General features: G+C 39.5%; 2 protein-coding genes across 2 annotated transcripts in view; one reads left to right on the top strand and one right to left on the bottom strand.

Annotated features, from left to right (window-relative positions):
* Positions 1–576: 576 nt before the first annotated feature.
* Positions 577–7,491, bottom strand: LOC124129891. Its single transcript, XM_046493243.2, has 3 exons — positions 7,147–7,491; positions 5,241–5,402; positions 577–4,814 (listed from the first exon to the last, which is right to left on the bottom strand). The coding sequence occupies exons 1-3, from the start codon at positions 7,269–7,271 to the stop codon at positions 1,346–1,348; spliced, it is 3,756 nt and encodes a 1,251-aa protein (XP_046349199.2). The 5' UTR covers positions 7,272–7,491; the 3' UTR covers positions 577–1,345.
* Positions 7,492–7,685: 194 nt separating this feature from the next.
* Positions 7,686–22,824, top strand: part of LOC124149642 (ATP-dependent DNA helicase DDX11-like) — a 42,834-nt gene continuing 27,695 nt past the window's right edge. The window contains exons 1-10 of the mRNA XM_046521370.2: positions 7,686–8,021; positions 10,550–10,683; positions 12,794–12,900; positions 14,647–14,684; positions 17,178–17,242; positions 18,808–18,891; positions 20,132–20,335; positions 20,566–20,673; positions 21,739–21,823; positions 22,566–22,669. Coding sequence (XP_046377326.2) covers positions 7,922–8,021; positions 10,550–10,683; positions 12,794–12,900; positions 14,647–14,684; positions 17,178–17,242; positions 18,808–18,891; positions 20,132–20,335; positions 20,566–20,673; positions 21,739–21,823; positions 22,566–22,669 — 1,029 coding nt within the window. The 5' untranslated portion in view covers positions 7,686–7,921. The remainder of the gene's footprint in view (positions 8,022–10,549; positions 10,684–12,793; positions 12,901–14,646; positions 14,685–17,177; positions 17,243–18,807; positions 18,892–20,131; positions 20,336–20,565; positions 20,674–21,738; positions 21,824–22,565; positions 22,670–22,824) is intronic.

The raw sequence follows: 22,824 nt of genomic DNA, 5'->3' as shown, positions 1-22,824 counted from the left end.
GATTCAATCATTGTTCCCCGATCCCTTTAAACTGGATTAAACATATTGTATTGCCCAAACAACTTCTTAATAATCAATAATAGTGAGCATTGATTAACTACTCAAAACACACGTAACCATGGTTATCAACTTTGGATGGATGAGTGGGGAACGATGGACTATAATATACTTTTCAACAGTGAAGAAGCATACCTGAAAATATCAACTAGGTTTTTTGGAACATTTTGATTGGGCAGAACTTTACTTGTGCTACATTTTGATTGGCTGTAGTCAGGCTTTGGTCATGAAGAAGTAGATGATGATTCTCCAGATACACACCACAAAGAACACCATTGTGGACAATGCTCATACCATACCATCCAAGTTATGTGCCAGTAGGTATACCACAAAGCTTGTTTTGTTTATTGTTTGGACACAATCTCATTAAAATCAGATCTTTGTTCTCGCTATCGCCAAACAAAGATCTGAGGACATCCCATTACGGGTCATGTCAGAACGACCTTTCATCCGACCAATCAAAGCGTCGCTTACCAGATCATGAAAGTGACAGTCGGAATGTCTTTTCTAATCATGCAACCTCGGAAACGTTAACATGGGGTATTCCGAACGACAGTTACGACCCGTACGACTGATTCCGTCAAAATTATCGTCTAACTCTCGCTTTTTTGGAATAAACATTTGAACAGAGGAGGCTTTGCACAGTTCGTGGGAAGCTCTGCCATACAGTCTCAACCATACATTAGTCATTCCGGAATGTTCGACTGTTCAGTTTTCAAAATTTTAATCGAGAACTGTGTCAACATATTGTTCAAGCGTAGTCTAAAATGGAAATCGCCAGGTTGAAACGAGTGCCGTAAAGCTCAAGAATTTAATTGGCTGATGACGACTTCTTGTTTGCCGTTTCAGTGGTTGATCAAAGTTCGTGAAAGGTCATTTTGACGTGACCCGTAATGGGATGTCCTCAGATCTTTGTTTAGCAGCAGCGAGAAATTAGATTTGATGTTAATGAGATTGGTTTGGACAAGATATACCAGTGATTGGTACTCTGGGCAATATCACACACCACCGGGTACGATGACACACAATCAACAAAGTCACTGAGCATGACCACAGACCTTTAGCAGAGTCATCTCTTACAAGCATATGGGCGGTCAGGTAGCCCAGTGGATAAAGCGTTCGCTAGGCAAACTGAAGACCCGTGTTCGCTTCCCGACATGGGTACAATGTGTGAAGCCCATTTCTGGTGTTCCCCGCCGTGATATTGCTTGAATATGGCTAACTCACTCACTCTTACAAAGCATAGGTTGCTGGACTCACTTGAACCGAAAACAGGACATGGGTTGTTTCAAGGACTGAACAAGTCTGGTGTAAGCCCCTGGCCCAACTCCTCAGTGCTACAGTGCCCGATAGGGGTGCTGGATACCTGACAGGGTGTCTGGTCTGCCTGGGAGAACAGCAGTGGAGACCCATCATAGAGCACCTGACTGGTGTCCTCATCCTTCGCAGTGTTACTGCAGGACTCATTGGCCCCATTGAACACACACGGGGCAGTTTCATTATCACAGTCGGACATATTCTTATGATTATATTTATTGTCCTTCCCATTAAAGTAATCCCTGCTGGTCGGGGGCAAGTGTCTTCCTCCGCTTCTTCCATCACAAACAAACACACCCAGATGACATTTACCTGATTTCCCATCCGCATGGATAACTCTTTGAGGTTGATATGAATCAGAGTGCCTGACAGTGTTATGGCTTTGGGATGGATAAATATTGATGCTTCCAAGTTTTTCTGGAGGTTGATCACATCCACCACCTGCTGTAGGTGATGTGTCAGAGTCCGAGGTGCTACTCCAGTCTACATGATCTGTTAGCTGACTGTTTGCAAACAGATCTTGTGACTGTTGAAAGCAATAATCATCTATGTTGTCACCATCACTGCTCCTGTGTACTGGCCCTAAATCATTTGTATCATTTTGTGTTGACACTGATGTGTCAGGATGTGACAGTGTTGGTTGTTTCTGGACAAATTTCACAGCCGAGATGACCTTGAGTGGTGACTGGTTTTCTTTCCCTTCCAGGCACTTTCTGTCATGTTTAGTTACCTCAGGTGTTGGGACACTCCGCAAGCAGGACCTCATCGGAGTCAGCTGACTGTCCATTGGAAGAGCAAAGTTCAGTTTCATCCGGATATCAATCAACTGAATGGAACTCATGTGGCTCAAACGTTTAGCAAATTTTACCTGTTTCTGAAATCCTGGTGAAGCTTCAGGGTTGTCCTGAAAAAGAACACCTTGCTTTGTCTGCACCATTGAATCCCAAACTGCAGACAAATCCTTCACAATTGGAACCACACCTTCAGACAAAGCATTCTGACATAGGATGTCCTTTGTCTCCACCATTGAATCCCAAACTGCAGACACATCCTTTAAATCAGTTCCTGGATCTTCTTCCACCAAACATTTTTCTTCTTCATTACTCAAACATTCAAATAGATCCACACCACTGACGTCAAACAGTTCAGTGGAACCATTCAGAGAGGCATCACATCCTTTGGACACACTTGAGCATGTCCCTGTTTGATCTGTCTTTTCCGTTACCATTGAACCAATGCTCAACTGCTCATAAACACTGTCACAATTTGAATGCTGTGATTGTAGATTACTAGAAAGGGCCTGGCTTGCCTCTCCTGACATTGCTTTGGTGTCTTTTGAATTGTTTCCTTGATGTTGAGGGGTCAATGAAGCAACAGGTCCTAACACACACGTATCTGAACTGACATGATGGCTGGTTCTGAATGAGTTTATACTGTTACTATTAACACCATTAATAATTGTTCTCTTACCCAAAGGTGACAGTATACCTGTGAAGAAAACAGAGTCATCACCGGAAAAAGATTCTTCAAAGAACTTTTCCAAACAGACTTTTGGCTCTACAGGATCTTCCTGTCTAGTTGAAACGGCTATTGTCTGTGACCTACGATGATCATCAGCTATGGTCTGTGGTCTACAGTGATGGTCTGCTATGGTCTGTGGTCTGCAGTGATGGTCTGCTATGGTCTGTGCCGTAGAGTGTTGGTCTGTGACAGGACCATGTGGCCCTCCTGCTTCCAACAGAAACTTCTCAAGGTCCTCTGACTCTGGCATATCCTCCCAGCATACTGTGTCCACATTCCCACACATGGTATGTTCTGCTACCATTCTTCCATCAACAGGCATTGAAACGTAATTACAAGATTTCATATATTCCCCAGCTGCCAATGTCTCAACAACACCTTTGGATACAAGAAGCCTGTCTTTATCTACAGACTGTGACACATCTTTATCAATGGTTGAGATCCCATCACTTCTTTCATTCAGAGTAGTTGTATAATCAGTTCCACAAGGATGTGAAACTGTTACTGTGTCCCTGTGGGACATGCTTCCCTGGTGTTGGCCACACCCATCTCCTGCCCTCTCCAGCACATAGCTGACTTGAGATCGGGAATCCTCAAAACAAGGTATTTGTTCACTGTCAACTACAACCTCATCACACGTCCAGACACCACATACAGCAGGTTCTAGTTCCCTGTCATCGTCATGTCTGAAACTCTCTCCAGTGTTGAGAGTAAAGTCTGAATGTCCCGATAGGCTCTTGCGATGAATGGCAATAGATTTCTGTAACACGCCGTGTCCATGTTTCTCTGTCGCTGCTTTGTGGAGAAACTCATCCAGGTCTTCTGAATAAGGCATTTCTTCCCACTCATCAGCAGGTGCTTCTCCACCTTTACCATGTTTAGCTTCAGCTGAATGGTCCTGTCTACAGCCGAACACAGTTCTATCAACACTACTCACTTGAGACTGTTCTGTATCTGTATTCACAGATTTAATATTGACAGGGACCTGTTCAGGGGAATTGCATGAAGATGGCTCCTCAACAGCAAGCAGGAGACTGCTGTCATTCATCGTCTCATCAGCATCTGTGTAATATTTACCCAAAGTATTGTCCATAGCTGGATCAGAATTGATGTCATCCTCAAATGGCATAATATGTGGGATTCTACTTCCCTCATTCATCGTCTCATCAGCATCTGTGTAATATTTACCCAAAGTATTGTCCATAGCTGGATCAGAATTGATGTCATCCTCACAAGGCATAATATGTGAGACTCTGCTTCCCTCGTCCATTGTCTCATCAGCATCTGTGAACTCATTACCTAGCTGGACTACTGTCTTGCCAGTGATAGGATCAGTAACGACGTCATCTTGACAAGACATACTAACAGGTCCAATCCTACTTCCCTCGTTCATCATAGTTCTATCCTCTGTCAAGTCAGCGCTGTTCAAAAAAGCTGAAGACACTGAAACAGTGTTGGATAAAGAGTTTTCACAGCTTAGCAGAACTGAAAGGAGGCTGTTCACATTACTGTTATCTGAAACTTCTAAGAATGAATTGAAAAGGTTTTCCCTGGTTTCATTAGAGCTCCCTTTTCCGACAAACACTGACAGCGGACTTTTGTTATTATATTTTGTCAACTCTGATGGCGGCTGACGGAATGAGTCTGCAGTGTGCCTGTTCAAAAGTTGACTCATCTGTTGAGAAACAGTACCCATCTGGCTTAAATTAGTTGATATCATCTGGACAGCAATTAGGTCAGAGTTACTTCCCTTTCCACCAGCAACATGGGACAAACTGGAGACTGATATATCAGATTTAGGTTGATTGGCTGATGCAAACCCAAACAGGAATGGTTGCCCTACGAACACGTGGTAGATGGCTTGTTTCAGAGTTGTGTCAGCTACCTCGCACTTGGTCCTCTGGAGGTACGACAAGAATCTGAAACGGTGAACATGTACAGCTTGATAGTACCACAAATTGTATGTTTCAACCTTGGACAATGACGTGACTATCCAGTTTCATCCAATGATTTCTCAAGAAACAAAAAGTGATAATAGTACAATACAATGTTGTGAAATATTTATGAAAATATGAAACTTTATCAACATCAACTTTATCATTTGTTATAGATGAGGGTTTCATATTGTTGTCCTGACAATTCATAAACGTAAAGAAAGATATTCATTACAACATGGATACATATTCAATCAAATCTGGTCATGTCCTTAGGTTCATTCAGTTCTATATCTGTTATAATATTTAATTACATCTGTATGTTGATAATATAAAAGTAGGATACGAACAAATTTAAAAATCCCAGTCCCCTCCAATGCTGAAAAATCTCAAATATTGTCAGTTCCTTACTTGTGAAATGCGTTGGCGCTTGTGCCAAAAAATGGCTGTAGTGTCCGACCAAACACAGCCACCTGCCTGTACTCATTTGTGTCAGCTACTGTCATACGGAGGCGGTACCGCCACTCAAGTTCCTCCACACCGCAAGATTCACCACACTTCAAACAGCGCCACCTAGTATGCAAAAATTATGAATCATAAGAGACTGAGTACATCAATAATATAAAGTCATAATTTTTAAAAATATCAATCTCGCATTCAATAATCTTAGTCATGCCCAAACAAAATAATAGCATGGTTCACATTTCATAACATTTCATTTTATATGTTTAGCATGTTTTGGAATAGAGCTGACATGGTCGAAAGGTAAATTCTGTTATTATTGAAAGATGTTAAAACCATGAATTATTTGAGGAACTACTGTATGCTATATGCTGTGTTTGTATTCATATTCATGTGTGCTTTTTCCTGGTCACAGTCAGCATGATCAGTGAAATCAGATTATGATTGGCAACTAAAATAAGAATGATTACGATGTTTAATCAGAATCACATCACCTTTTTCATTTTTTTTGGCCAGATCAATGGCTACAATAAAAATAGCACAAAGAGGAAAATTGTGTCAATTAATTTGGCTAAAACAGAACGGATACAGGCCAAAGTGTAGCTTCAAAATTGTACGTACTGCACCACTTGTACAGTATAATGTCTAGGTTGTTCATCCAGCTAAGAATGCCCCTTCAGTTACATTCTTATATACCAAGTTTCCATGACGGAATCTGATGCTGATTTTGACCTGACCTTTGGTTGCTTTACAAACTCACAGTTCACAGTGGAATATTGTTGACATTTCTATATCCCCTAGATCCTGAAACATTTACCATATTTACCTTTTATATCTTGAAGTTCATCAAATATTTGGATTGGTAGAGTATTTTGTAAAATGTTATGAAGTGGAAAACATCAGCCAGTGATAGAAACTAACCTTTTTAGTCCACTAGTCCTTACAAACCCACACAAAATGGCAAATTTCAGTTAGTCCTTATGATACCTAAGTACCTTAACTATCACAACTATTGTGCACTTTGGCAAGGACAATAGGACTAGTGCCAATTTCTATCGCTGTCAACAAGGCAGCATGGTCAAGTTCCTTGTATTGTCATGATAGGATAAAATCTAAACCTAATCATAAACATATGCCACCTTTATATAACAAAAACAACATATCAGTTCCAGATATTGCACTAACATGACTATTTAGCTCTTGGTTACAACGTGAAAAGGGATCGCCTATGTCATGTATCACAGTGTTACCACACAGTTCAATTTCCTAAGAAACCAATTTATTACAAGTTCCCCGTGAACATGTTGAAGAATTGGACTTCAGCAACCTATGCTTGTCATAAGAGACGACAATTGGGATCGAGTGGTCATGCTTCCTGACTTGGTTGATGCAAGGAATTCAAATATTTAGACAAGATGGGTGGGTGTATCCCACTATAGTCACTGGTACTGATCATGCTGATAGTGAGGACAAAATAAAATAAGTTTTTGATTTACCGACCGACCTTCATCCTTTTTCTCATTTTTTTCAAAATTGTATCATAGCTTTTATCACCCTCCTGATATTGTCTGGATTTATTGTCACTAGGCCCCAGTGTACATGGTGTAAGCATAATCAGTTGTGCTTCACTAACATGCATTTAGATAAACAGGTCCTTTATGATCTTCATTTAAAAGCAAGCTCATACTGACAGTGACATATTGCATTTTTCAAAGTAAAGCCACGAAAGAAACCCGACATATCGACATGAGCTACCCTATTTTGTGATGAAATAGGAAACACAATCAGCATGATCAGTGACAAATATTCCTTTATTTTTGCCTGACCAATTGTAGACTGTTTGACGCTGCATTACCTGTTATTCTTGTAGTGAATGTCCTGCAGCATCTTGCTGTAGCACTGGACACAGCAGGGGTAGAGTATGTGGTCATCACTGATAGATGTCACAGTCGCCTGAACCAAGATGCGGCCCTCTCCCATCCTTTAGCCTCGCGACTGGTCTCAAGTTTCTTCCACTTCCATGTCCGAAATTTCACTTCATCATTTGCAGGGATACGCTGATTGAATGACCCAAGGTCAAAGTACGATTGAGGCCCATGATTAATCTTTTAAACATGTGGCCGCTGGAAGACGTTTAGGCAAACCGTTGAGTGATGAAGTTGTCAACACAAAATTTGTAAATACCGCGACTCAATCCCGGAAGTTCATATCTACCGAAACTTGTTACTGGTTGATATTTACGACAATGTTGTAAATCAAAATGATATGCTTTATGTTTTGATAACCTATTTATATAATCACGAACATCACGATGGCGGTACTAACTCACACCATATATTCGAATTCATTTCTATCTGTCTGTCTAAAAAAAGGCAACCGTAAAGTAGTCGTTAAATGGCGCGAATATTCGAAGAGACGTGTAGGTGATGTTTCGATCAGTGTGCACGGTGAAAGCACTCGATGTAAAACTACTAAAGCCACACAAAAAGAACAGAAATTGTAAATAATAAATTCTCAACTAAAACCCTCGTGTTGACAGTACCAGGCGGAAATACTAGCTTCCGTTTCGTTTGGCCTGTTTGTTTGGACAAACCTATGATCGTCAGCTGACAGATCTACAGTGCTGGAACATGGATGAGTTCGATGATGAGGGTGATGAACTGTTGTCAGGATTCGAGCTTGGACTTGATGGCGAGAGCTGTGATAATACTAACACCACAACAGCTGATGGTATGGGATACAATATGGTTGATGGATCCTATGCATCCATTGAGTGCACTATTGATTTAAACAATATTTATTTCCCCCAAAAGGGTAGTTGGTTGGTTGGTTGGTTTGTTGTTTAACGCCGCACTCAGCAATATTCCAGCTATATGACGGCGGTCTGTAAATAATCGAGTCTGGACCAGACAATCCAGTGATCAATATCATGAGCATCGATCCATGCAATTGGGATCGATGACATGCATCAACCAAGTCAGCGAGCCTGACCACCCAATCCTGTTAGTCGCCTTTTACAACAAGCATAGTCGCCTTTTACGACAAGCATAGTCGCCTTTTACGGCAAGCATGGGTTGCTGAAGATCTATTCTACTCCGGAATCTTCACGGGTCCCAAAAGGGTAGTACAAGTAGTAGACTCATAAATATGTCTATTATATAAGTGTGCTTTTAACTGCATCCTAACCTGAAGCGGGAATGGACGATTTGACAGAAATGGGAACAATACTCCAGAGACCATATAATAACCATAATATCTATTATAATGGTCTCTGCATAGTCTAAGTTAAAGCCAAATATTTTGGGATTTGCTGTTGTGGTGATACATTTAGTGAAGTCATTATCCGGTAATTCATTCCACATTCCCACTCTATCCAGTAAAAATGATTTGTAGTAGTTAACTGTTCTAGCATTTACAGTCTGTAGCTGTGAAGAAGTTCTTAAATGAGTGCACTATTGAGTATTGTACACTGCTGGATGATTCCAAACCCCAGATTCACCCTAATGTTGTTTCTAGGCTTGTCAGCACCATCCTGTCAGGTTTCACTAAAGTCTAAGATGTGCATTTTTTCGGGCTTTCCTACCACATCAAGATGACATGCCATTATATAATTGAAATACTTCTGAAGGCAGGGTTAAGCCAAACTCACTCACTTACTGGGGACAGGTTTTCGGTTGTCAAAGGCTCCACACACTAACTCTGCTGGAGCCAAACTCACTGTAACTATTTTCATACAAATGATGCGCCCAATTGACAGTTTATGTATTACCATATTCGACGTAATAAGCGCCCCGCTCTAATAAGCGCCCATGGCGATATTTGTTATTATATTGGCTAGTGAACAATCCCAATTAGCACCCCTTCCGACTGATTCATGTACATAAGACTTATTTATTCGTGTATAATACGCACTTGTGTGTTATATGCACCCTTAATTACATTCTGGAGAAATATATCTGTTGTATATAAACATTTCAGGCTGTCACCAAAATACTATTCTAATAAGAGCCCCCTATTTCTAATTTTGAGAGTGCCCTGGGCGCTTATTATGTCGAATACGGTATGTATTTAATTATGTCAATATCATTGGTCATAATGATTTGATAACCCTGAAAAAAAAAAAAGATTAAGTGTCCGTAGTTTAGAATAGTGTATCAGTGCACTGCAGTATTGAGCCAAATATAGAATTTTTTTCATATTCAAAACTTTAAATTTTTCTTCGTTTATTAAAGTCTTTTTGGATATGCTGAATGGAGATTTCTTGAAATGAACAAAAAGTATTTTTCCAAATACACAGGTACATGTACACAACATGTGGTAAATTAATCATGATAAAACACTTTTGCTCAGAATAAACAGTTAGTGATTCTTATTTAGGCTTTTACTTCGGATAAACATGTTAAGATCTGTGATTTGAAATAGTACCATATTAATATAATAATACTTAACTTTCTCAGAATGATCACAGATTTATCAAGACCTGCCCATAGTCTGCATTTGGCATTAAACACAGTGAAAATTCTCAAATTGGAATTAAGAATGTCTCTATTATTGTTATTATAGTCATGATAGTTATAACTACTGTTAATGTTATGACTTTGTCAAGCTGACTTGTTTAATTTACTTGTATATCAGACCTGTGAAGATCTGGGGTAGAATAGGTCTTCAGCAACCCATGCTTGCGTAAAAGGCGACTATGCTTGTCGTAAGAGGCGACTTATGGGATCGGATGGTCAGGCTTGCTGACTTTGTTGATGCATGTCATAGTATCCCAATTGCATAGATCGATGCGCATGATGTCAATCCCTGGATTGTCAGGTCCAGACTCGATTATTTACAGACCGCCGTCATATTGCTGAGTGGGGTGTTAGACAACAAACAAACTTGTATATCAGGTCCAGTGAAGAAGAAGCTTTATTTTATAATGTTACATTATTGCATAGAATGCATTATTAAAATACAATGTTAAAATATTTTAGGAAAAAATTAACCTTTCAAATTCACTTATAGCAAGACCAATTAATAGAAACATGTTTTAATGCTTCTTTTTATATTATCACATTAAATACAGTCTCAATATTCTCTGAGTTTAAGAAAAATTTGAACTTTAAAAAAATCCCAATTTTGAACAAAATAACTACTTTCCCAATGTGCCGGGGCATGTAGTTTAGAATCGTAGATAAATCCCTGCAATTAGTTTTGATTCCTAAATAGTTCCCTGGTGATATGATTAATACATGTTTTCTTTTATTTTGCAGAGACACAATGTACAGTCCCAGAATCCTTTCCATTTCCCTTTGAGCCGTATGACATACAAACAGGCTTCATGCAACAGCTGTATCGTTGTCTTGAACTTGGCAAAGTTGGAATATTTGAGAGTCCAACTGGGACTGTAAGTAGAAATTGCAATTGTTAGGAATGTGTCATCTTCCCGAGGCAAGAGAGTTAACTGACTTTAAAAACTAGGCTGGAATTCCTGGGCTCTATCGTAGCGCCACCAGTGGCTATTACGAGTTATGTCCCTTCTAAGCATCTCCTTTAGACCAATCAGATTCCACCTCTCGTATCACTTGCATTTGCTTCAAACAAAACAGTGGCGCCCAGTCAAGACGATCTGATAGATAATCAAGGTCTATGTTGTGATAAAACGGGTCTTACAACACGCAATGTGTGAGCACCTTGATTACAAACATGAAAAGATTTGGTAATATATGTTGACAACGAGTTGGCGGTGCACATGCTTTGCAAATCCTGCAATCGACCCAAATCTGCAGGACAGTTTACGAACCGGATTTCGATTCCGTTGCACGATTTTGATTGGACTATGCATAGACTCGTTAGTCCAGCCAAAATGTAACTCCATAATACCAGCCTAGTTCCGCAAGGGTGGAAACTGGACTTTTAAAGTCAGTTAACTCCCTTGCTTTGGGAAGATGGAAATGTGTATGTATGTTTGTTGGACAAGGAACTCTGATCTCATCAGTCTATATGAACAAATATTGCAACCAACCCTACGGAAATGTGACAGCCCTTAGTATTTGTTTTAGCAATGAGATAATGTGGATATTTTATTCCAAAAGTTTTACTGTTCCCAGTTCTCCAACATATGTAATTGTCATGAAGAAGCATACATCATCTCGGGTCAAGGGAGTTAACTGACTGTAAAACTCCAGTTCCCTCCCTTGCCGAACTAGGCTGGAATTTCGTGGCTCGATGGTAGCGCCACCAGTGGCTATTACGAGTTCCCTTTTATATCCCTCCTAGTGACCAAGCAGGTTCCTCTTGTCAAAGCACTTACATTTGTTTCAAACAAAATGGCGGTGCTCAATCAAGAAGAGTGAGTGAGTTTGGTTTTACGCCGCTTTTAGCAATATTCCAGCAATATCACGGCGGGGAACACCAGAAATGGGCTTCACACACTGTACCCATGTCGGGAATCAAACCCGGGTCTACGGCGTGATGAGCGAACGCTTTAACCTCTAGGCTACCCGACCGCCCCTCAATCAAGAAGATTGGATCGATAATAAAGATCTTTGTCATAATAAAACGCGTCTTATCTCGCGAAGTGCATCAAATCACTTGAGAACCTTGATGCATATCATGAAAATATTTGAAAAAATATTTGTCGATGACGAGTCACGGCACACATGCTCTGGAATCCTTCAGTCGACTGAAATCTGCACGGCAGTCACTATGATGTTTACGAACCGCGATTTTGATTGGAATATGCATAGACTCGTTAGTCCAGCCAAAATGTAACTCCATAATTCCTGCCTAGTGCGGCAAGGGTGGAAACTGGACTTTTATAGTCAGTTAACTCCCTTGCCTCAAGAAGATGTGAAGCATATTCACAGGATTAAATTCATGCTGTCATCCTAAGTAATAATTATAATGCCGATGTTCAAGGACATGCTGCAGTAGTTCAAAGCAGTTGACTATTTTGTTTTTTGCATGTCTGACATGTTACACGGATGAAAAACTATTTTCAGCATATTAAGGGCTCTTGTCAAAATCACACAGATGGATCACTTTCGTCTGTACCTTAGGACAAGATGGCAATGTAAACTGTTAAATATTCCATGCCTGTTACCATGGTTACAATGAGTTTACTACATGTGCGATAGAGTTTCAGATGGCCGTCGGTCATTGGTCATAGACCAATACAGTTTCAATTTGACAGATTGACATGTTTCATAATTTCATAATTAAAAACTAAATAGTAAGGTCCTATTTACAGCATCGATTAATAAAACAATGCACAGCCATCTCAAATCGTAATTGAAATCCTGAGCAGTTTGGTCTTGATATGATACTTTCAGTATCATAGGGAAACGTCAGGAGCTATCGTGACTTAGCCAACGCTTTTCTTGTGGCAATTAAAGATTGTCCTAACAGAATTTTGTTGCTTGTTTATTTGACTTATTGAGTTTTACCAGTGACTTATTACATTTCTTGGTTCAAGTCATTGACTTATATATAGCTTTGTGTCCAAATCACTGCAGGGCAAGTCATTGAGTGTTATATGCGGGGCTCTGAAGTGGCTGCGAGACTATCAGCAGAAACAGCAGGAGGAGCTTGAGAAGCTGATGGCAGAGGATACCACCTCCAGGTACTGTATGTGTGAGACACAGGGTGTCATTGATGTACAGGGTGTCATTGATGTACAGGGTGTCATTGATGTACAGGGTGTCATTGATGTACAGGGTGTCATTGATGTACAGGGTGTCATTGATGTACAGGGTGTCATTGATATACAGGGTGTCATTGATGTACAGGGTGTCATACAGGGTGTCATTGATGTACAGGGTGTCATCGATATACAGGGTGTCATTGATGTACAGGGTGTCATACAGGGTGTCATTGATGTACAGGGTGTCATCGATATACAGGGTGTCATCGATGTACAGGGTGTCATCGATGTACAGGGTGTCATACAGGGTGTCATTAATGTACAGGGTGTCATTGATATACAGGGTGTCATTGATGTACAGGGTGTCATTTATGTACAGGGTGTCATCGATGTACAGGGTGTCATACAGGGTGTCATTGATGTACAGGGTGTCATCGATGTACAGGGTGTCATTGATGTTCAGGGTGTCATCGATGTACAGGGTGTCATTCAGGGTGTCATTAATGTACAGGGTGTCATTTATGTACAGGATGTCATTGATGTACAGGGTGTCATTGATGTCCAGGTTGTCATTTATGTACAGGGTGTCATTGATGTACAGGGTGTCATACAGGGTGTCATTGATGTACAGGGTGTCATTTATATACAGGGTGTCATTGATGTACAGGGTGTCATTGATGTTCAGGGTGTCATTGATGTCCAGGGTGTCATTGATGTACAGGGTGTCATTGATGTACAGGGTGTCATTGATGTCCAGGGTTTCATTGATGTCCAGGGTGTCATTGATGTACAGGGTGTCATTGATGTACAGGGCGTCATACAGGGTGTCATTGATGTACAGGGTGTCATTTATGTACAGGGTGTCATTTATATACAGGTGTCATTGATATACAGGGTGTCATTGATGTTCAGGGTGTCATTGATGTACAGGGTGTCATTGATGTCAAGGGTGTCTTTTATGTCCAGGGCGTCATTGATATACAGGGTGTCATTGATGTACAGGGTGTCATTGATATACAGGGTGTCATTGATGTACAGGGTGTCATTGATGTACAGGGTGTCATTGATATACAGGGTGTCATTGATGTACAGGGTGTCATTGATGTACAGGGTGTCATTGATATACAGGATGTCATTGATGTACAGGGTGTCATTGATATACAGGGTGTCATTGATGTACAGGGTGTCATTGATGTACAGGGTGTCATTGATATACAGGGTGTCATTGATATACAGGGTGTCATTGATGTACTGTGTGAAGGACAAGATTCATACACTGAGGGTAGGAGTGTGTGGTTGGGTTGGGGGATCAGACACACATTGTCACTGACAGTGTGGACACTATGTACTGTGTGTTGGGGTTTGGCATTTTTTATTAATTTCTTTATTTTTTACGGGGATGGGGGGAAGGTTGGTGTTCCCTGTTATACTGTGGGGGTGGTGTGGACACTAGTCTATCTCTATCTCTACCTCTACCTCTGGGTACTGAGGACAGTTTGTCACTGATGAATGATGACAGTATGTTGAATGTCATTTACATGTGATAAGGTAATTGATAAATTTGTTAATGTAATGTGAAAGTATTCAGGCCATTTCTATTACATCTATCAAAACCATATTGATGGTTGGATTTGATTATTGACAATTGCAAATCATTGACAATGGCAGTTCGCTTAATCATTTCACTTCTAATCAGAGGCTGATGCTTGAGCTCTTCCTTTCCAGCACCCCACAGGAGAAATCTGCATCAAAAGCAGCACCAGGTAAATCAGTTTGAAATTATACCTGTAGATTGTAGCTCACCTGTCATCTTGATTTCACCACACGTGTCATCTTGTTTCACCTCACCTGTAATCTTGTTTTCACCTCACCTGTCATTTTGATTTCACCTTACCTGTCATCTTGATTTTACTTCACTTGTCATCCTGATTTCACCTCACTTGTCATCTTGATTTCACATCACTTGTCATCTTGTTTCACCTCACTTGTCATCTTGATTTCACCTCACCTGTCATTATGATTTCACCTCACTTGTCATCTTGATTTCACATCACTTGTCATCTTGTTTCACATCACTTGTCATCTTGATTTCACATCACTTGTCATCTTGTTTCACCTCACTTGTCATCTTGATTTCTCCTCACTTGTCATCTTGTTTCACCTCACTTGTCATCTTGATTTCACATCACTTGTCATCTTGTTTCACCTCACTTGTCATCTTGATTTCACCACACTTGTCATCTTGTTTCATCTCACTTGTCATCTTGATTTCACATCACTTGTCATCTTGTTTCACCTCACTTGTCATCTTGGGACACATGTTTTCATGGCAACAAACTGGACTTATTACTCAAATTAGTGTAGCATTTGTTTCTGGAGGATAACTTGAAAACGGTGTAGTATTTATTATGAAACATTGCATATGTATGAAACCCGTGCTGAACTGGTGCCTTTTGATGCTTTGGTATTTCTTAAAAAACAACAACATTTTTTTGTCTTTCCTTGTTTTTCATGAAACATAAACACCAGGTTGTAAAGAGATAGTGAGTGAGTGAGTGAGTGAGGTTTTACGCCGTTTTTAGCAATATTCCAGCAATATCACGGCGGGGGACACCAGAAAAGGGCTTCACACATTGTACCCATGTCGGGAATTGAACTCGTGTCGAGCGAACACTTTAACCATGAGGCTACCCAACCGCCCCTGTAAAGAGATAATTTATATGGTAATTCTGTTTCCATGTCAACAGACCAGACCGTATCTCACAAAAACTAATAGACCCGGATTAGAATAGGTCTAAAGCAACACAATTTTTATTTGTTCCGTTTACATAATGACAAGTTTGACTTTGTCTCTGGTCAGACCACAAAATTACCTGGATAGCTGTTCATCAGTGGACATGGTGAAGGTGCCCAAAGGGAAATGTTTAGAGTAAATATTTATTTCTGTATTTCTATAAAGCTGCAATGTATAAGATTTCATAAGTTTAATGTGAAAGGTGAGCTTCAGTAACTATTGATAACTACAAATTACAGCATCAGCCATGTACCAATTGTTTGACATCCACTAACTCACATCTTTGTGAAAAAGGACCTGCCATACAATTACAAAGTTCCAACACCCAATGCCATGGTATTGTTTTGATAGCCCAATAACTACTCTTGATAAGATTGGTACTCTTGTACGACTTGCTGTAATAATCAGATGATTTGTTCTTTCAAATTTGTGGGGATCGGGGGATTTGTCATCTTCTGATGACTCTTGTTTTTCTACCTCACGTGCTGATACATTTAAGAACAGACTTTCACTTTGTGGGAGTTCTTTGGAGTATGGGGGCGTTCAGGTAGCCCAGTGGTTTAAGCGTTCGCTTGTCACGCTGAAGACCTGCTTTCGATTCCCGACATGGGTACAATGTGTGAAGCCCATTTCTGGTGTCCCCCGCCGTGTATTGCTGGAATATTGCTAAAAGCGACATAAAATCAAACTAACTAACTAACTCACGAACGAACGAACCTCCATACAGTGAGGGTTAAACTGTTTGAACGTGGGAGCCTGCCATGACATTCATACAATGTTTGGCCCTCACTCTTTTAACCTCAAAGGATGTAGGCCTAGATCTATACACAATTTTATTTAGTGTGTGTGACTTCACACTGACAGCCATACAACAACCAGCTGTATCGCAGAAGAAAATAGTTCCTCAAAAGAGATGTGACGTGAGTGTATGTATGCACAACTTGGTCTTCAGAAACATCTGACACAGCACATGTATTCAAATAATATCATCATTAGATGGGAAAGTTGTGTTAATATGTACAGTAAAATATGTTTATAACAAACATCTTATAACAAACAGACAGATATTACGAACTTAATTTTTGGTCCCGGACGTTTGCTGTATAGATGTTGTATATATATGCTTATAACGAACTACGGTTATACCGAACTAAAATTAGTGGTCCATTTGAGTTCATTATAACCGTAGTTACTGTACCTCAGTAAGTCAGTCACAATGAAAGTGTGTCGTAATACATCAAATACAAGATGTCTAAATGGATGACAAAATAAACATGACGGGAGATGTTTCAGAAGTTGTTAAGGAACCTGTGGCGGTTACATGTTTTAGTCATGGGCCGTAGTGAGGATATTCATGAACGATCATTCAGTGACATTTCTCAATGAATCGTGTATCATCATCGAGTGAATATTTTGAATGCATCGATACATTGGTGAAACGTGACGCCTGTATGTTTTCCAGAACTTGACTGGGTGGCCGAGTTTGCTGCCAAAAAGGAGAAGGAAGAGTCGCTGAAACATGTCAAGGTAAAAACTGTTTCTTGTTTGTTAGTTTGTTTCTTTCTTAACGCCACACTCTGCAATATTCAAGCTATATGGCAGCGGCCTGTATGTAGTCATCCCTCGCAATAACGCCCTTTGCGATAACGTCGATTCGGCTATACTGACGGGTAATCAATGGCTCCCATAAATTTCATTATTTGCCACACAAACATACGCCTTCATGTCATTGGAAATAGCATATCTACAACAACAAAATCCTTACTGAATTACACAAGTTAATCCTTACAGCAGAATTAACTTGTGTAAATTCAGTACAGATAGTATAATAAATGTTCATGCATGCATCTGGACTTGGGACTTAGGTTTGTAATCTATTTGATTAATATTCGTCACATTTCCATTCGGCCATAATTGTTTACATTAATTTTGGCGAAATTGTGTGTGAAACGGCATGGTTACTGCACCTGATGCCCTCCCCTTATAACTTCCGTTTACCCTGTTCCATAGGGCCCACTTTACCACATACAGTGAGAGCACCAACTTACATATTTACTGCAGTCACGATCAGATTACCGCTATTGACGCCTTGAAACAAACTTTATTTGCCAGAGTATGGATACAGATATCATAACTGCCATACTTTGACTCCTTAAAAGTCATATTGTTTGTAGTTTTATATGTTAACATTTTGTTTTCGTGATGAAAATAGTAATACCGCTGGAGACTTAATGGTGACTCGTCAAACTGTTCCACACGTAAAATATATGCCGCAGTATACAAAAGTGCTATGCTTATAGTTATTATTTTTATTATAAATATAGTGAATTTTGCTCTAAAATTCCTGGTAAAATAATAGTTTCAGATACTTTATCTTCTGATCATTGCATACAATTTCTTTGAAGTTATGTTACTTGCTATTTTTAACTGAATCACTGGTAGATTGGGACAAATTGTGTACACAACTGATTGCTATCATGGCTATTCCAGCTTAGTTTACGATACAACTGCACACAGTTGTCTTAACCTTAAGCCAACTTTGCTTATAAAACATTGAATAGGATAACAGGAAGTACAATTGAAATGTTAAATCATCATATCTAGTGATGTGTAGTCGCAAATTTCTCATTTTCATTGACAAATATTGTTATCTCTTTTTCATTCGGGATATGACATAGTTTTTGACTAGGCACAATACACGAAATAGCAATTATACTCAAGTGTGCACTATGCACAAGAAAATACGATATTACCCGGCCTTCATTCCGTATTAGGAATAACACAGGTGTCTGATGAAGCGGGGTTTGTCAATGGATCCCGAGACCCGGCAAGGGATGACTAATCAAATCTGGACCAGACAATCCAGTGATATTTTGAGCGACAGTCCACATCGTTGGAGCACATTGACATTGCAAGTCACCAAGTGTGAACGATCCATTCAGTTGCCTCTTACGACCAGTATAGGTTGCTGGGGACCAATCCTAACGCAGAATCTCCATGTAGCTATGATATTGAGAACATCTTTACATTTTATATACAACTAACGAGGTGATCCTTGGAGAATTGTAGGCAAGTCCAGGTTCTGTCTTCAGATGGAGCAAGAGCAGGCTCAGAAGAGAGAAGCTCGCCTGAAGAAGCTGCACACCAACCTGCCTCATCTTGCTGGCAAACGCAAGGTACGATGTCCATTTACATATTCTCAGCTCTTGCCTGAATAAAGATAATATTATCTAATTGTTGAAAATAGGAATTTTCTACTGATAAACCTGAATGTTTTACGTTTGGGAGATTGCTGTTTCCCTGTAATAGTAGAGATTAATTTGCCTCTACCTAAAATTTGATTGTCTTTAGTGAATTAATTTTTTTTACAAATTTGCCTCTTTATCATGTTACATAATTTGATTGTCTTTGGCAAAAAAAACAAACAATTATCTAAAATTTTGTTGGGTGAAAATGTTATAATGGAAATTCCCAGTTCCCCAAAACTGCTAGACATGATAAACATGTGTCAGGTTTCCAGAAACACAACTATTTAGATATTAACCTACTAGTGGTGTGCGGTATAACCAGTATACCAGTATACCACAATATATAATACTTATGAATATGTTTCACAATACATTAGGAAAATACCGGCATATTGCATTTTTCAAAATCATGTATATTTTTATCTTCTTGTCAAAATGTAAGTAAGTGACAACAATCAACAAGTCAAATTTAAATTATGAAGTTAGCAACTTTTTCCTTGTGATCGAAAAACTGCATCTTCTTGCAATCAGTTTCCTGTGTAAACTCTGTCCATTACCAGCCATTGTGACCATAGCAACATCCATCAAAATACAAAGATGTCAAAAATGTGTGGGGATGTTTTTTTATTAAGGTTTGTAACCAATTACAGATGAAAAAACCTCCACTCAATAAATTGCGATACAAAACTCAGACCAATACCCTATAACCTACAAGCGAAGAAGAATGACAGATTATCTGTTCAAAGGGATTAAGCTTTTTAGGTCCACAATATTTCACTGATAAGCCGTAATTTCAAGTTTCGAGTTGGTTACACTGTTTATTACCACATCATTTTTGAGAAGATTAAGAACAAAGTGGACTTCCCTATCGAAAGTAGGACATCATCCCAGTTATCTTTTGTCAGAAGGTCGCATAATCTGTACATGACGTAGGGAACAATTGAAAATTTCATCTTTAGTTATTTGCGACAATGCAGAAATCAGCATGAAGCAGAAATTATATGATATGAGAAATTGTAATTGCGCAGATATCCATGCTCCTATGGGTAATATTGGCCAGTTATTATAAAAATTAAGACCAGCTCTGGCACAAAACTTGCATTTTTTATCAGTTTTTTGTTGTTGATGAGTTGCTTTAATTGGGTATAGTAATGTTTCATCTGAAAAGCGAGACAAGCTTGAGGATGAGTTTACTGAGCTGATGCGAGATGCAAGTCAGGAGCTGAAGGAATCATTCAACGCAGAGATGTCACAGGTTGAAAATGACAGTTGTCATGGTGATGAGGAGCTGGTGTTGGCGGATTACCATAGCGATGATGAAGACAAGGAGAAAGAGGCTGATCGAGATGAGGAAGAGGAACACGTTACCAAGGTAACAGGTCGTGTGATGAGATATGTCATTCGAGACTATGAATGTCAACAAATACAAGACATACAATTCATTTGTTAAATTCGTGGGCTGAAAATTCATTTATTTTACATTAACAAACAGACATATATATTTAATATATGTGTGCTTTTAGAAAGGATTGTTTCTCTAAATAAAAATAAGTCACAAATAGTTGCTGAAGCTGTTTCAGGAGTTCTGTTTGTGTTATTTAGATCTACTTCTGCAGCAGAACTCATTCTCAACTGTCGCAGTTTGTCCGGGAAATCATCAAGAGTCCATATGGAGAGAACACACGGGTAACATCCCTCGGATCTCGACAGGTCAGATACCAGGTTTTTTCGTCAAATTCATTATCGAGAATTATTGTTTATCTCTGTGGCTTGGTGCTTGCCATGGGGTGGAGTAGCCTAGTAGTGATAATTCATATTGCAGAAGCCCTTGAATCTTTTCCCCATGGGTAAAAGGTGAAGCACTTTCCATGGTTGCCTTTGTGATATTGCTGGAATGTTGCTCAAAGTGGCGTAAAACCATCCTCCCTGCAATCTCATTAAAATCATACCTCAGGTCTCGCTACCGCTAAACAAAGATCTGAGGACATCCCATTAGGGGTCATTTCAAAACGACCTTTCATCCGACCAATCAGAGCATCACTTACCAGATTATGAAAGTGAGTCGGAATGTGATTTCTGATGATGCAGCCTCAAAAAACTTTAACGCTGAACGATAGTTACGGGTTTAAGGACTGTATCCATACAATCTAGACCATCTATTAGCCATTCCAGAATGGTTTTTTTGTTCAGGTTTCAAATTTGTAATCGAGAATTTGTCAAAATATGTTTCGAAGCGTAGTCGCCAATTTGAAATAAGTGCCGTAAAGCACAAGAAAGCTGCCTTCTGATTGGTCATTCCATTGGTCGGTCAAAGTTCGCACAAGGTCGGTCTGACGTGACCCGTAATGGGATGTCCTCAGATCTTTGTTTAGCGGAAGCGAGAACTAAGATCTCATTTTAATGAGATTGTCCTCCCTGTGAAGATCTGGGGTAGAATAGGTCGTCATATAGCATGAATATTGCTCAGTGTGGCGTTAAACAACAAACCAACAAACCAACAAACTAACCAACCAACAAACCTTCGCACTTACCAACTCCCGTTCATCCTATCCCACCATAAACCAACCTGTCCACACAACCAGATTTATTTAATGTAGCACGTAAAATATGAATTTACTGAAATAGTTATTGGTCCTTCTGAAGAGTTCCACGTCACATCAACCCCGGGTATGACTTGATTGTTGAAGGACTGCCATGATATAGCTGTAATATATAGCCTGTTTTGCATGAATGCCTTGAATCACTGAAATACAAAAAGTGTCCGTCTGTTTCAAGACTCTGTGTATCAACGAGAGTGTCCGCAAGTTGAAGTCTCTCAGTCTCATGAATGATCGTTGTTTGGAGCTTCAGAAGAACAAAGGTGAGTGTGACCAACTGGAGCCTGTATTACATGGTTGTGTTACTTCTAGGGGTGTCACGTTACAGGTACCTCACGATACGAAAAGGTTGATTCTGTTTATTCAAACAAGTGTCAGAAACTAACAAGTTTTTGTATAGGTCAAATTCAGAAAATATGATGACATTTCAATTTGAATAGAAAAATCAATTGTTACTCAAACAAATGGATACCGATTTCAATAAGATTTTGTATCGATATAAATTTACATGTATCTTGTTTCGTATCGTGACAATTATCTAACTATGCATCGATACAATCGGTAAGTCTTCTTTCCCAGATTTGCTTCATCAATGTCCCAAAATGCAAGATACTCAATACATGAGGCTATTTTTTCACTTATTCTGCATTTCTCCTTTGTGTAAATTTCTTATAATAAATCAAATATAAATAAGATTTTAAGCGACAACAAAAAAAATTCAAAATCTTTTTCAAAACTTTGGGAATTCTTTGAATACATAATGCCATTTAGAAATGTAACAAATATTATATTTGGGATTACACTTTCTTAGCCAAGTACAGATTCTAGTACTTTTGGGGGTTGACATCCTGGATTTGAACCCACACTCTCCTAGGGTGAGACATCTAATCGCCAGCACTTGTCCTTTGTATTGAATTCTTGCTCTAAAGTATTTAAGATTATTGCAGACAAAGCAAAGAAGTTTTATTTGGAAGAAAGTGTCTGCAATCCTCAATCTATATTCAGGCAAATCGAAGGAATCTGGTGCCAAGAAGAGCAAGAAGACAGACAGTGCTGGGTGTCCTTTCTATAAGCAGTCCTTGATCCAGGACTACACAGACAGAGCACTGGTAAGTCGGCTGTCCACTTAACGGTCACACATGGCAGCACGGAAACAAATTGCTTTTTGTCTTTTCACAAAACTTGGAGGATTGCAGCACAAAATCAGCTAAAAACAATGAAAGCTACAATCACGCGAGTCGAACACAGGGATAGACATGGCCAT

This window comes from Haliotis rufescens, unplaced genomic scaffold, assembly GCF_023055435.1.
Source record: "Haliotis rufescens isolate VD_foot unplaced genomic scaffold, xgHalRufe1.0.p SCAF_7, whole genome shotgun sequence".
In the NCBI taxonomy this organism is placed as follows: domain Eukaryota; kingdom Metazoa; phylum Mollusca; class Gastropoda; order Lepetellida; family Haliotidae; genus Haliotis; species Haliotis rufescens.
The sequence above is the reverse complement of the archived record's forward strand: the minus strand, read 5'-3'. Positions and strand labels throughout refer to the sequence as shown.

Excerpts from the sequence above, each read along its gene's own strand:
- LOC124129891 (XM_046493243.2), bottom strand. The coding sequence starts at position 7,271 with ATGGGAGAGGGCCGCATCTTGGTTCAGGCGACTGTGACATCTATCAGT. Across the intron at positions 5,403-7,146 it reads ATTCACTACAAGAATAACAG|GTGGCGCTGTTTGAAGTGTG; the intron begins GTAATGCAGCGT and ends TTTGCATACTAG. Across the intron at positions 4,815-5,240 it reads AGCGCCAACGCATTTCACAA|ATTCTTGTCGTACCTCCAGA; the intron begins GTAAGGAACTGA and ends TCACCGTTTCAG.